The following is a 15,475-nucleotide window of genomic DNA, read 5'->3' on the forward strand; positions in this document are numbered from 1 at the left end:
CTCATAAGCACTGCATCTCTTGTTTCCCCACTTTGGAAAAGGCAAACAAAAGAGTTTGGAGCTGTAGTTATAACTTGGAATTCTCCAAAGTGATACCAACGACGCTTGAGTTCACTACGGAGAAAGGAAAAGGAAATTCTTCTTCCAATAATCTTAGCCACAAGGGCTTTCCCGAGCCTTGCAATGTTCTCATTGACTGCAGCAACCTCCGGCTCCATGGAAACACCATCCTTGGCAAGGAAGGTCTCTTCACTCATCTTGTCCAAGGATACATATTGAACTTTGCTCCAAGAAAAGGGGCCACTAGGCAGCCCACTAGGTGGCAAGGGAGGGGCTTGCGTGGGCTGTTGTTGCTGAATAAAAAAATTCCCTTGTTCTTGGGGGCTTTCCCACAAACAGCTTGTGGGCATAATTTTGTAACAACAGGAATAGAGGCTGAACTACCATGGGGATTTCCACACCTGCAGGTAGATGGTCCATCCACAAACAATTCCTTGCAATCACACATGGAAGCAACCCAACACGAGTTGGGAGGAGTCGAAGCACAAACCTGGACGGACTCCAAGTTCGCACGGCTGGGCTGAGTCGCGGGGGTGACTAGGGTATCGGGAGGCTGGTTCAGGTCGTGAGGAGGCTCCATGGCCGAGCTCGAGTCCTCCTCAGTAGAACTATCGGCCGAATACTGCATTACGTCGGACTGGGCACAGGCTGCAGGTGGCGGGTGGGAAACAACAACCTGAGGCTCGTTCACTTGGTCGGCTGCTTCCATGTTCGAATTGGCGTCGGATGGAGCATCTGACTCCTCCATATCATGGTGCGCATTGGACTGGCCTTCCGATTCCTCCATCTCTTCTTTCGAACAGGCTTCACTGTCCGACCCAGACGACCTGGTCGAAACCTCAGTTGAGTTCAAGTGGGAGGAACCATTAGACGGGGTCTTGACGCTACCATCCGGCAGATAAACATAGTTGTTCGGCCACCTCTTCGGACCCTTGGCATCGGTCATAAACGCCGCCTGGAACTTCTTGTGAGCTTTGCCAGAGACACCTCGCTTGCCTGACCGAGTGTCAATAGCCTTGTCCCTATCCTCACCCGTCTTGACGCTACCATCCGAGTAGGTGAAGCCCGTGGGCTGCACACCCACATCCCGATCCTTGGAGCTGGAAGGAGCAGGCTGGCCGAGCTTTGTGCTCGGTTTGCTGTCCTCCTTAACCCGACGGAGAAGAGCTTGGGTCTGAGCTTGCAGCTGCTCCCTAGAGGAGCAAGAAGCATCATTCCGTCCATTCCCAGCAGAACGGGAGGAGTTTGCTGCCCTAGAACCCGCCAAATGCTCGGCACCACCGGCCAGCTCGTCGGAGGAAATGACCTTCCAAGGGTTCCCAAGCTGCTCCACCTTACCAGCCATACTTCTCTCACTAAAACGCTCTTGAGAGAGAAAGAAATGACAACAGATGAAAATATATTTAGAGTTTGTACAAGTAGAAACATATAGAGCAAAATTAGACATCTGAATTCCCTCTAATACTGTTTTTAATCACCTTATTATAGACTTTATTATAGACTTTCTTACTGCTTCTTAAAAGTAACTTTTTAATAAAAAAAATTTTTTTTTTTAACTAAAAAACTACTTTAAAAAGCAATAAAATAACTACAAATATTATATAACTTAATCTATAACTATTTAATTTAAAATATAACTTTAATAAAATTCCAATATTTGTAATAATTAATTATAAAAAAAATAATCTTACATTAATTATTCACTAGATAACTTATTTTTAAAATAAATTAAATTGATATTCTTTGTTAATTACCACATATTTTTTGATCATTTAACAAATTCATATTACAGCCACACAACAGCTTTTTCCAAAGAACATTACTTTAAAAATTAAATATAAAATAACTTTATCAAATAATTATCCCCCCAACTTCACAACATAGCACAACATAACATAAAAATAAGACAAAGGAGAAACAAACAACGGATATCATATAGGGAAGACCATTCTAACTTCATTAAACTTCTGTAAATAATTACAATCTCACGATGGGAAGTGATAAACCTCTTCTTCCTACCATCTCATATAAATTGAACTCTGAATGAGCTCATCATATCATGTAAAAAATGTCATGTTTAACAAGGCATCATACATTAATTTAGATAATTTAAGCTTCATTTGGAACAGCTTTCTATTGTTTCTTAAAACAATTTTCACTAAAAAACTATTTTAGAAAACTGTAAGAAAGTTGTCCCAAACGAAGCCTATAAAACCTCATTTATTTTATAAGACCTTGGAGCTGGATTCCTGCAACTTTGCAGAATTTGCTGGAATCTGGAAAATTTTGAAGGCCCAATGTGGGCAGCTGAAGAAACGCAGGATATTTTGGCAACCTCCATTGCCAGTGTTCTGTGAACTTATGTGGGTAATATACGTTTTGCCTTCATAAATATAATATAGCTGCTGCCATAACAATACGGCTATACCAATATCTGCAGATAGACAAGCAAAGGCTAGGTACAATAACACAAGGCCTCTTACTGATAACAATAAAACTGAGCTTGCTATGCCGGTGATGATCTGCTTTACCACTCTTGAAACAGCTGAAGTATCAGTTGATGCTGAACTTCCAAGCTGAGGAGGCCAAATTTGAAATGCAGTATAGGAGCTCATCGTAACAACATAGAAGCAACTGATAACTACAGAAATGAGGAAGATGATGAAATGCCGATGATTTGCTGCACCAACACAATTGCCTATCTGCAGAAAAGTAAGCAATATAAGCATAGTTTTTGAGGAAGATTAGAAAGTTCTGATTTTGCTAGTTTTTATAAACAAGTTAAAAAAAAAACTAAGATTTTCTATTTGAATACTTCCCCACGCTTAAATAGCCAGAATTTATTTTGGAAATTAACTAGGAGGAGATGTACAGTTACCAAGTTAGATGTTTTGGTTTTTCATGTTTTAGGAATATAGAGCAAATTAGTTGATCACCAACACCATGTATTTGTCATCACAAAACGGGTAAATCATGTAATAGTGTTCATAATGACAACCTCTTCTCTTAGGTTAGCTAAGATGGCAGTATAGATGTTACACTTGATATATTTTCTATAATAATTCCTTCGTTTAAACTGACCAGCATACGTACCTCACTTTGACTATATGATAAGCCAGGAGGGCCTACCTTGTGGAGCCAAAGAGAGTTAATATTCACTATGTAAAGAGGAGAAATCAAGAGAGAAATAATTAGAAATTTTTATTTAGGAAAAGATGGCTGAGTTGAATTTAGATTGGGGAGGAAATTAAGAAATATTTATTTAAGGAAAGAGAACTTATTTGAATTCAGATTTGGGAAGAAATTAGGAAAGTTTTATTTAGGAGAATGATAGATTTGAATTCAAATTTGGGAGTGAATTAGGAAAGTTTTATTAAGAGAAAAATGGCTGATTTGAATTAAGATTTGGAAGGAAAATATAATAGTTTATTTAAAGGTGAATATGTTGTTTTATTTTCATTATGTGATTTATGTTTGCTGTAGTTTTCTTAGGAGTTGTTTTTAGCGGCGTATAGGATTTGTTAGAAAGGTAATCTACCTTTCAAATAGTATATCACTTGTCTTTCTTTCGTATTAAAGAGATTAAAAAAAAATAGCCCCTATCTTCGTATTCATTTCTACTTGTTTCTTTCACTATTTTTGCTTCCAAGACGTATCACTATACTATACCATTGGATAGAAATTCAGAATTTAATTACTTTTTAAGAAGATATTGACAGCATAATGGCGAGAGCAAGGGAAAAAAATAAAAATAAAAACTATCAAATGAACACTCTTAGAACCTTAAATCAAGAACCAGAGTAGATAAAGTAGAGATCTATGTCCAGAAAGAAATGAGTAAAGGAGACCTCAATAATGGATCACTGCTTTAGAATAGAAAGGACTGCTAAAAACATCTGCTAATGAAAAGCACACAAATAAGTGACAGATGTACACAACTGAGAATCTAAAGGTTTTTTTTATAGTTCTAATCCAAAAAGTATTAACAAGACAACAATTGCAAGCTTAAGAACTGAAATATTTATTACACTATGATGAACTAATATGAACATGGAAATATAAACATTATACAACATGGATGAGACGTCTATTATTAAAAATATAGAATATGTATATATAAAAAGCATTTGACATAGCACTATCCATATCTTAAAAATCAAAAGTACTAAAATTGCAAGGATGCGAAAAATCATGATATTTAGAATGAAAAAACTGAATAAAAGATTCATTTTTCTTTCAAAAACCATTAGAGTTAGCAAAGAAAGGAAAGAAAATGAGGGAAATATTAAGAACAAAAAAGAAATAATAAGTCATTAAATTCTAATATTAATTTTAAAAAGATGAATGTGTGACCAATAGTATTTTAGAGGGTGACATATAAAAAGTGAGGAAAATTTGTCTAGTATCAAATATATATTAAGTTCTAACATTTAAGACACACATAATCATAATTTTTTTTTCATTTTTAAAATTGTCCAAGTGGATGGCATGTCAGTACACATGTGTCGCATCATGTTGCACACATATCCATGTCATGCAAATGTCCGACAAATACATTATAATGGATTGATGGGGACATCAGATCATGGAAGGTTTATCAAAGGCGTAGTCGCTGATCTACGGCCACGATTGAGTCTTTGTACTTTTGAGTTATTTATTTTCTTATTTATGTTATCGTTGTATTTGTTTTATTTAATTTCCCGTTGTACCCTTTTAGAAAGGGATGTCGTATGTAAACCCCGAGGGCATTGTCGTCTTTTTTATTTTCTTGAATCTTATGTACGAGGCTATTTATAGCCCATTGTCTTTCTTTCAAAGTAATGAATGATTGAATGAAAAATTTTCCTACATTTTGATTTCTTGCAAGAGCGAGAGAGGTTTGGAGAGAGATCTCTTTGAGAGGGAAGCGCACTACCCACCAACCTTGGAGACGGTCGGGTTCGTGGTTCTTCGTCGTTATCTTATCACCCTCCTCCCCTCTTCCCCTAGCAGCCGACCACAAATCTCCCCGAACCCCTCACCTAAGCCGCCGGCCACTACCCCCCCACCATCGCTCGCTTCCGTGACTCCAATCCCCTTCATCACCCATGGCCACCCCCTCACCGCCGGCCACCCTTGACTCCTCCCCACCTACACAGGCCCACATCCTTCCAAAATAGGTTTCATAATTTTGGTAACTTCCTTCATGCTCAAATTCAAATTAATTTGAATTTGAACAAGTTGCCTAAATTACAAATTCCTATTTTAGGAAACTTCCTAATTTGATTCCTATTTAAATTTTAAATTAAGAGAGGATTAATTACTTCTTTCCAAACTTATTTTATTATTTTAACTAGGCATTAAATGCCTCATTAATTCTCCCCCTCCCACTATGGCCGCCGGCCCCCCTTGGAGCTTCAAAGGATCGACGTTGATACTTGACTACGCATCATCCTCTCAAGCCGATGAATGGCCAATCCCGACACTGATTACGGACTTGCTTATGATGAAAACGGATTTGTGCACATTCTCCACTCAGCTTTATTCGATGTCAACCCGAGAATCGACCATACGGTGGAAGACTACATAGAGCGTATCTTGGACACTTTGGTTAAAGCTATTGAAGAACAATTGGAGATCGTCGAGTGGAAGATAACCGCCAATCCTTGATGAAGGTTTTCTACGTTTCCCCTTTTCTCTTATTTCTTAAGTCTAACTTTCTCTTGTGGTTTGATTGTAGTCACGGAGGATGACCGTCGCCTGTTTCTGCTAAGCTTAGTAAATGTAGGACTTTGAGTGTACTCATGTGTTTATTAATCTCATTATTAGACTAGGGATTTTGTTGAGGCTACTATCTCAGCATGATGTTATTTTCTATTTTATTTTGAAGTTTCAAATCTCTTGATATGTGACTTAGCCTAAGCGGGCGTAACCGCTCTTACGATTTGATTCGTTGTTTTAAACTGCTAGTAGCTTTTTTTGTTATTTCTCTAATCAAAAGTTGTGCAAAATCTTAACAAAATCATTGCAACCATCGTAGTCCAACATCATGGATTGTCGGTACATCATAATTATTGCTTAGAAACAGAGTATCAGAGGTGTCCATGACCCTTAAAGAGTTTAATAAAAATGTCCACAGTTACAATTTTATAATTTTAGTTTAGTTTAGATGTGGCATAGATTTTACATGAAATTCCAAGTGTTAGGTGCATTCTCCCAAAAAAAAGAGATACTTTCCATCAAAACATTGGAACAATACTAGTGACTGATTAATTCGAACATGAATAGCGTATCAAAATAAATCAAAATTCAAAAGAATCATAGTAACAATATAAATCTCGTAAAATACTGATAGGTTCTTACAAAGGGACAATGATGATCCATGTCCAATACACACATTCTACAAGACCTACAATGATGCGCTCTTGGTGGCTTGGGTTTCTCACAGTACGTGCAGAATGTGTAATTTTCAAGATCATTCTTTCCCACCACTGGATAGCTGCCCCATGTTACAGTTACTGGTGCACCAGCAGACTTAAATGCAGCCATGCAGAAGCTAGAGATTGTAATGAAAGATAAAATGGCTGTTATAGTTGAGTGAAAAACTCCACAGAAATAGCTGATGGAGAAGATAGTTGGGTATACAGCCCAAACACCTGCACCTACCATCACAATACAGCAGTCAAAGGCAGAAATTTTGTGGTTAGAGGCGACCGGAGTACGAAGAGGCCGCAGGTAACGAGTGATAACAAAAAACTGAAAGAAAAAAAACAGCGAGAAATGTTTAATTTGGAGGTAGGAAGTAGTCAAAAGCAGGAAAAACAACTAAGAAACTTACATATGACAAAGGACATGAATAGAAGAAGAAGAACAACAAAAAATTGGTCTCGAAAACATCGCCATCGGGAAAAGCATACACTATCGGGTTTCCTTGCTCGGATTTGGGTCGTTATGGCTCCACACCATCCACATTTGAAAACAGGTGAATAAGTTGCAAGAAGGAGGCGTAATCCACAGCCCCAGCATATTCTCTCATGGTCTTCTAAGATTGATGTAACATGGTGATCATCCTGAATTTTTGCCGAATGTGAAATGCAAAAGCAATGCAACTAGTGATGAAATAACCACATGAAAAACATAATTTTGGAATACAATAATAATCGGACAAGAAGATGTATACATATAAGAAAGAAGAAAGACAATATGGTGAAAAAATACAACCACTGAATTTATTGAATGGAATCAGCAATTACACATTTAAACACACAATGGCCTCTATTTCATGAAGTTTGTCCTCCCAGTCATCCACTGATCACAAAAAGTCATAAGATGCAATTAATTGATTCAAAGTCCAATAATTTTAGAAATATAAAATTAATAGAGTAAAGAGCAATGGCTTAAAGTGAAGAAAAACCTAAAATCATAATATGAAAAAGCCATTAGAATTAGCTGTTGTGTACTAATGCATCTAAAGTCTCAAAATAAAATCCGTTGAAGGAAATAAACATTGATCAACTTTGAGATTCACTAGTGTTCTTTGGCGAAAAGACAAAAAAAACCCTTCAAATATGCCAAAATAATGACAGAACCGGATTTCATGCTTCATATAACAATTTCATGAAATCATCTTATTCGGAAGCATAGAGTTTCCAAAGTTTTAAAATTTCTCAATTATGATTTTCAAAGCCAGCTCTGAATTTAGGATCTAATGGATGTGCACTAAAACTGAAAGGATCAAAGTAAATCTTACTATGATATTGCAACTTTGATAATAGGTGCAATTATCAATAACAATGCATCCGGGAAGAACACATATTTTCTCTGCAATGCAAAAGAACAATGTGTGTACCTCATATTATATTAAAAAACCAGATGATTTAACTAGTGGTGACTGAGATAAAATAGGCCAATGGTAGTTCTATGGCTGGTGGAAAAAATTCAACAGAATGTGCATAAATGAAATATCACACAAACCTCCAAAAGTTTAATGGCATGTAGAAGCTTAAAGATCCGCGTGCAGATAATCCAATTAGCTACTTTCTAATGTCTTTATTTTCCAACCAAGAAAACTCAGATTCGCTAATAAGTGGTTGTGTCAAAGTTTCTCCTAACTCAGTCATTGGAGTAAAGGAAAGGCAAGCCTACTATTAATGTGCCCAAATCATAAAACAGCCGAAAGTTTCCCGAAGCCTACATGCATATATTAAAAAATGTCAACATAACTAGCACTTGCTTGCCAAGAAGAAAACATAAAGCCTACTCTAAATATATAGAGCAATAAGTTCCATTTTGCAATCCTTAACCACAAGCTAAGCTATTATAATAAGTGAGTAGAAGAATGATAACAAGTCTAGAATTCTTCTGTACATGAGGTCAACGGAATCAATTTATGAAAGTTCAGCTATGCCAATAAATTTTCCGGCGAGCGGTAAAGAGGTACAAAGATTCAAGAAAATATTAAAAGCAATGTAAAAATAAAGCACATTTTAAATTCAATATCATTTTATTGTGTTTGATTGAAACTAATAAAAATTAATATAAAAATTAAAAAGAAAAAAAAAACAAGGGCACTAGAGGGATGGTATTGTGACTAAAGCAACAGGTTTTGCGAGCGGTGTTGCGACAAATTCATCATCAATGTCGAGGTGTTGCAAGAGGTGTGAATCATCGTTGCGAGGTTACGGTGCAGAAGGTGTACACAATGTTGTGGTGAGGTCCCATGCAAGTAAGGCCTCGTGCAAAGACTTGAGTGAGTGATGAGTTTCGCAAAGGTTGCATGGAAGTCTCGAGTGTGATGAGCGTTGTAGATGTTGTGTGGTGAGGGCAAACGGGCCAGATGCATAATAGGAATGTCATGTGGTTCTTGTTGCGAATTGTATTTAGAATTCATTTGAATCTAAAAAATTCCAAATACACCAAAAATGAACTAATAAAGAATTTCAAAATCAACAACAAATTAATTTGACTTGGTTTTTCTTCTTACTAACTACTAGAAATTTAAAAACCCTTGCATTTGGTTTTTACACTACACTCATACTTCCAACCAAACAACCGCTAAAAGGAATAGAAAGAATAATAGCAAACAATGGAATATTAAAAGTACGTCAAACAATGAAACAAGCAAGCTAAGAACAATTGGTAGGAAGGGTGCAAATGGGGAATGATAACTTACTGATCTAAGCACTGAAAACCTGCATTACTGTCGAGAGAGCAGTAAAGGTAAAGAAAGGTAAAGATAGAGGGAAGCTGCAGTAATTCTATTATTCATTGAGTATACTTCAATTCATCATTGAGTGTTTGTACAAGTATATGTATAGTGTAGTGAGGGAGTATTTATGTCCAACGGTCCAGATTTTGACACCGGAAGGTTAAGATGTTTTTGTAACAACTTTGCTTCTTTTTCCCTGTTCCATATGTTCTGATGTCATTGTGCCATGTGCGGTATATTAACAGACCGCCTTAAACTGGTGCATCCAAGGATGTAACTAGTTTGGTAGCAAGGTATTGGAATTGGGAAATAGAGAGTGACTTTGTGAGGAGGTCTGCAACTTGGTCTTTGGTATATATGTGGTGATCTATGATGGCTTGATCCCTGATGCATTCCTGAATGAAGTGACAATCAACTTCAATATGTTTTGAGCGGTCATGAAACACGGGGTTGTTGGCTAAAGTAATGGAGGATGTGTTGTCACAGAACAGTTGAGTTGAAGAGGGAAGTGGTCAGTTGAATTCTTGAAGAAGACATCGAAGCCAGATGATTTCAGCTGCTTCCAAGGCTAAAACATGGTATTCAGCTTCGGTCGAGGGCAAGCGACGGCATTTTGTTTCTTGACGCTCCAGTAGCCAATGATTGATTTTCGGTCAGTTGAGTCGCTCGCCAAGTCAAAGTTGGCGTAGGATCTAAAGTTGAGTGAATCCCGAAGCAAAGGAAGACCTGTATGAAGTGTTCCTTGGATGTACCTCAGTAATCGCTTGAGAGCTTCAAAATGGGTGTTGAGAGGATTTTGCATGTGTTGGCATACTTTGTTGATAGCAAAGGAGATATCAGGTCTGGAAGGGTGAGGTATTGTAACGAGCCTGCCAATTAACGGTAAAGGGTGGGATTTGAAAATGCATAAGAGGTGAAAGATGTGTGAGGCGGTTTGATCTGAGAGGGTGTCGAAACAGGCTTGCAATTGAGCATGTCGGCTCGGGAGATTATCATTTGAGCAAACTTAGTTTGGTTGAGATGCAAGCCATATGTTAGGGGTGTCAATTGGAGTCAATGGGTCGGGTTCGGGTCGAACCCAACTTGACTCGGGTGTAAACGGGTCAACTCGAACCTGACCCGTTTAAATAAACGGATCAGAAAATTAAACCCAAACCCAACCCGCACGGGTTCTCGGGTAGACCCGACCCAACCCGCAGACCCGTTTAATTCAAAAAATGGGCGGCGTCATGCTAGGCGGCACCGCCGGCACGGCGGTAGTGGAGTCGACGACGCGATTTCCACCTGCTGCCTGCAGGCCGTGGAGGTCGCGTTAGAAACGGACAGAGCGACTGGCGGAGGCCGGAGTGGCGCGGACGGATGAGATGCATCGATGGTACCTGGTAGAGTGGTACGGAAGCCGCGGACTTGCGGAGGCAGAAACATGATTGGCCCGGAGCCCCGAACTGGCGATGCGGCGGACGTGACTCAGCGACTGTCGAGTGTCTCGACTCTCGAGCTGAGGCGATGGGCTGACCGCGATGGACATAATGACATATGTGATGGTTTGACCGTGATGGACAGACGCGACGGACGCGGGAAAGTCACGCATGAATGGTAAATTCGGGTTTACAAAATATAAATGGGTCAATTCGGGTTGACCCGCGAGTTTCCGGGTCAACTCGAACCCAACCCGTTTTTTAAATGGGTCGGAAATCTGAATCCGGACCCGACCATTTCACAAACGGGTTGACCCAAACCCGAATTTTTCCGGGTCAGGTTTCAGGTCATGTCAAAAATTGACACCCCTACCATATGTAGTGTGCACTACCTAAATGCCAAGGAATTGGGAGAGAGAACCAAGGTCACGCATGGTAAATTTGTTGCTGAGGTTGTCCAGAAGTTGACTGATTGCAACAATGCAATTTCCGATAAGTAGTATATCGTCCACTTAAATTAGGAAGTACATTAAGGTACCGTTCTTGTTCTAAATGAGCAGAGACGGGGTAGGTGCAAGTGGAGTGATTGTTGGAGGGAGGTCGGCCTCGATAGGATGAATTTCGACCATGACCTTGACCACGGGAGGTCGTAAGGGCCATGGTAGGCTCTAAGAGGTGTAGGTTCTGGAGTTCTCTAGTCGCCTCTTGAGCGAGGTTCTGCTCCTCACTGCAGAGAAAAGTGTGCATGTCATATAGGCTGAGCGGTTAAAGATTGGTACGGATAGCAGTTTTGAATGCTTGGTATTGGGCAGGGGAGGCCATTTAAGCTATAGAGGATGATATCCTCAAGGTCAAGGTGAGTGCCAATGGCGGCAATAGCATCGACTTTGGATTTGACGGCGAGTAGATATTGTGTCATGGTTTGGTCTTTCAGCGAAAGGAGGTGGAGCTCATTCTTGAGCTAGATAACCCAAGAGCGTGTGGAGGAATGGAGACAGCGAGCTATAGTATCCCAAATTTTTGCACAGTGGTTAAGGGAGAGAACGTAGGGGAGAAGGCCTGGAGATATGCTGGAATATAGTGCGGCGACAAGGTTTTGATCGAGGAGAAGCCAAGTGTGGTGTTGGGAGGAGTGGTGGAAGTTGGAGAGGGGCAAGAGCAGGTGCCGTCAACAAAGCCAAAATGAATCAAGCTCAAGCTGAGCTCAAACATCAAACAAGTATGAATCTAAATGAGTCAAGCATGAAGACTATCCCAAAAGCTCGAATCAAGCTTGAGAAGTCTTCTAGTAAATGAGCACAAGCTTGATTAACCTTGAGCTTGACTCAACTCAGCTCATTTACAATCTTAATTATCTTGGTACGACAAAAGCACAGTTGCACAAAAATTTTATGACAAATCAATAGATAAGCATGAGATACCCTTCTCTGAAACCTTCAAACGGACAATTTCTAATGTTAGTTAAATGTAGCCTTTTGAGGAACATTTAAATGTGTAATTTCTAGTACTAGTTAAATCTTCATTGTTCATTATATCTCTTATGTAGTCCTCTCTTTTTGTTTGGCTCATTTATTTTATAAACTTGTGTGACTTCTCTATAGTAAATTGAATCCTCCACTTTTTCTTCTGAACATCTTATTTTAGCCAAGTCAAGTAAATATTGATGACTTTTTGTGGAATTTGGCCTTTTTATTATAACTTTGTGTGTTCATTGTCCTCGCTCTAAATAAGTGATTCTACATAAAAGTAAGGTATTTGTTTTAATAGTTGGTTCTTTAGAGGAAAAGCTAAATACATTTTAGAGGGAGATTCTCTCCAACACAAATATGTCTAGAATTCAACAGTAAAATAACTTGGATTCTATTTTCATTGCTCATGCCGTAGAAAAACAAGAATTTCCAAGTACAAAATCTGATTATAAGTTGACAATTCAAAATTCAAATAATTTTAACAAGGGTGAATTAAAATTGGAGCCTAAGGTCAAGGAGGCTCAAAATAGGTTCACATTCTTGGAATTCTAACGCATAGGCTCCTAGTTGCTATAATCCCTTTCCCTCGACAGCTAGACTCTATCATCTAAGGATCCATTAATTAGGAATAAATTGTCAAAAATACCCTCATGCTAAATATAACCTTGAAAGACATTCACCCAATATATTTGAAACAATTGTGATCAAAGAATAATTCTTTTAAAATAACTTGGATTTCTATTGTCATTACTCAAACTATTGAATAGATGCAATTTCCTAGTACAAAATCTGGTTATAAGTCGACAATTCAAAATTCATATAATTTTAGAGGGGTAAATTACAATTGAATCCCTAATTTCAAAGAGGGACTCAAAATAGGATCACATTCTTGGAATTCTAATGCATAGGTTCCTTGTTGCTATGATCCCTTTCTTGTTGGGGAAGTGAAACATGCAATGAAACAAATAAGAAACAGAAAATGCGGTGAAAAGAAATAACATCAAGATTTAACGTGGAAAAACTCAAAATTGAGAAATACCAACGAGCCGCCCGACACCAAGAAATTCACTATGAAAATTTGGGAGAAATAGTACAGATTTCTCTTCTCGATTGCTCTCTTTTTTTGTCTCTCTACACCCTTGCACCATTATCATGAACAAACAAAGAGAGAACCTCACATAAACTACCAAGGGACACTACTCTGATAAAAAATCATAAAAAAATATCAGCTAGTCTCGTAGAGTAGTGACACTAGTTTGGAGCGCTCAACTCTTTATCTCAAGTCTGTCGGACAAAGCCATAGGATAGGGGTCTAGAGTGTTGTAGCGTCACAACGCTCCTCTCTCTGGCTTTCTACAAGCAAACTATGCAACAGAGAGGCGCTCGAGTACACAGATTTGTAGCACTGTACGTTTGTACATAAAAATTTTCGATTGCGAAGCACCTACGCACAAGCAGGGGAATTGCAACCCTCTAATGAGCTCAATAAACTGAATTGATGTATGAGGCAATAGTACGACACGATTGATCAACACAATCATATTACACAAAACTAACATTTCCCAAGACTTTGTCATCTACCAATCCATTAATTACGAATGAGTTGTCAAAAATACCCTCATGCTAAATATAACCATGACAAACATTCACACTATATTTGAAACAATTGCAATCAAAGAATAATTTTTTTTTAAACTCTCTACTCAAAGTCTAGTCGAGCAAGTTCATGTCATTATGCATTGCGAGTCAAATGTTTATTCTCAATTCTCAAAAAACTATAGTCAAAAAGGCTTTCCATAGTACAAAAATAAGGCAATAGTCAGCAGTGATTAAACACCCTAAAATCAACAATGTTAGGCAATAGGGATCTAAGCTGGGCTCCAAATAATGAGGACCATAATGAAACCTTGAGAGTGCTCTAGGTAGCCATCTAAAGAAGTTCAAAAAGTGAAAACATGGACCTATGTGAAATTCATCCTTGACTTCAGGGAACCCTATATAATTTATCATTTAAATAAAGAAGAACTTCAAGCCACTTCTTCGTAGAATCTCAACGAATGAGCGTCACAGTACAAAAGAGACAAATGTAACAGTTCACACAGCAAAAAAGGATTTAAAAAGGTAAAAGGAAGTAGATTCAGAGACAAAAAAGAATGAAAATTTAAACCTATCACCTAAATACGAAAATAGAAATCTGTGGAATATAAACGGATCAAGCTCAAGCTGGTTATTAAGAGAAAACAAGGACATGACATGAGCTGATTATAATAGCAATAGGGCACCTATAGTTATAACAAGTAAGGATGCAGCTTTTAAGCAAAGTATTTATAGAAGCAACATAACTATCTAACAGAATCAACATGTTTAGGAGCCAGAGTAGCAATAAACCCTAATAAGATGCAATAAGATTGGGACTTGAGCACATCGAACGAAACCAAAGGGTGAGAACAACCAAAAACAGATTGCTAAAGAGGAAAAAAAGATTGTGTAGAGCGAAAAAAAAAAAAAGGTACCTTAACCCCTTCTTCATCAATCTTGTTCATATCCTCAACACAACGCTGAAGAAGAAGAGGAAGCAAACTCCGCAATTAGCCAACAGATGGAGGCTAGACACTTATTTCTGCAGTCTTTGTACAGCTTCAAGTAAAAGGAGCCGGGAGAGAAGCAGAAGAGAATCGTCGCTTAAAGGGGGGCAAAAGGAGGCCGAGGCTAAGAATCGAAATCGGGAAGTTGCGCTGGCACAGAACAAAAACAAGAGTAGGCCTCACTCTGCTGACTCCGCCTTATTGTTCGGAGACCATTTAAAAGTTTTTTTTTTTTTAATTAGGCACAAATGCCTATTTACATTAATATAATTAAAAAATTACAACAAATATAAGAAAAACATACAAATCCTATATACAAAGTCGAAATTAAAATGCTTAATAAAAGCAAAGAAAACTAACAATCAGCTTAGGATAAATCCAAACAACACATAGTGAACAAGTACAAGAAGAGGAATAAACATATATCCAAGCTCCAATATAGTCATCTAGAATGGCCACATAAGACCACAACAAATAGGTATCCAAGCTCCAACATAGCCATCGAGAATGGACACAAAAGACAGCAACAAACAGATCACACCATTAAGCCAATTCCCTCAAACTAGTAATAGAGATCCAAGCTCCAATATAGCCATTGAGAATGGCCAGGGGCAAGAACCACGTGGCCGCCAGGGGGGCAATTGCCCCCCTAAAAAAAATAAAAATATATTTTTTCTATGGATATTTAGGTAATTTGTTCCCCTCCATCCTTTTTTTACTCTTTATTATAGGAGTTTTTAGGTAATTGCCCCCTCT

The 15,475-nt window shown here is 38.3% G+C and overlaps 1 protein-coding gene across 4 annotated transcripts; it reads right to left on the reverse strand.

Moving 5' to 3' along the window:
• Nucleotides 1-1,994: 1,994 nt before the first annotated feature.
• Nucleotides 1,995-14,903, reverse strand: LOC110097492 (protein S-acyltransferase 11). 4 transcript variants are annotated; one of them, XM_028696415.1, is made up of 5 exons: nucleotides 7,790-7,805; nucleotides 7,295-7,347; nucleotides 6,878-7,109; nucleotides 6,403-6,695; nucleotides 1,995-2,762 (listed from the first exon to the last, which is right to left on the reverse strand). In XM_028696415.1, coding segments are annotated over exons 1-5 (1,056 nt in total). In that variant the 5' UTR covers nucleotides 7,791-7,805; the 3' UTR covers nucleotides 1,995-2,285. The 4 variants fall into 4 exon arrangements, with proteins under 4 accessions (XP_028552248.1, XP_028552247.1, XP_020679530.1 ...); XM_028696414.1 differs by having other exon boundaries at nucleotides 6,403-6,701; XM_020823871.2 differs by lacking the exons at nucleotides 7,295-7,347; nucleotides 7,790-7,805 and adding an exon at nucleotides 14,648-14,903 and having other exon boundaries at nucleotides 6,403-6,701.
• Nucleotides 14,904-15,475: the final 572 nt, after the last annotated feature.

This window comes from Dendrobium catenatum, unplaced genomic scaffold (genome assembly GCF_001605985.2).
Source record: "Dendrobium catenatum unplaced genomic scaffold, ASM160598v2 fragScaff_scaffold_743, whole genome shotgun sequence".
In the NCBI taxonomy this organism is placed as follows: domain Eukaryota; kingdom Viridiplantae; phylum Streptophyta; class Magnoliopsida; order Asparagales; family Orchidaceae; genus Dendrobium; species Dendrobium catenatum.

What these genes read in the sequence shown, in the direction of transcription:
- LOC110097492 (XM_028696414.1), bottom strand. An exon ending in AGGCCATTGTGTGTTTAAAT is followed by an intron (nt 7,110 to 7,294) that starts GTGTAATTGCTG and finishes GCAAAAATTCAG; the next exon opens with GATGATCACCATGTTACATC. An exon ending in ATTCATGTCCTTTGTCATAT is followed by an intron (nt 6,702 to 6,877) that starts GTAAGTTTCTTA and finishes TTGTGATGGTAG; the next exon opens with GTGCAGGTGTTTGGGCTGTA.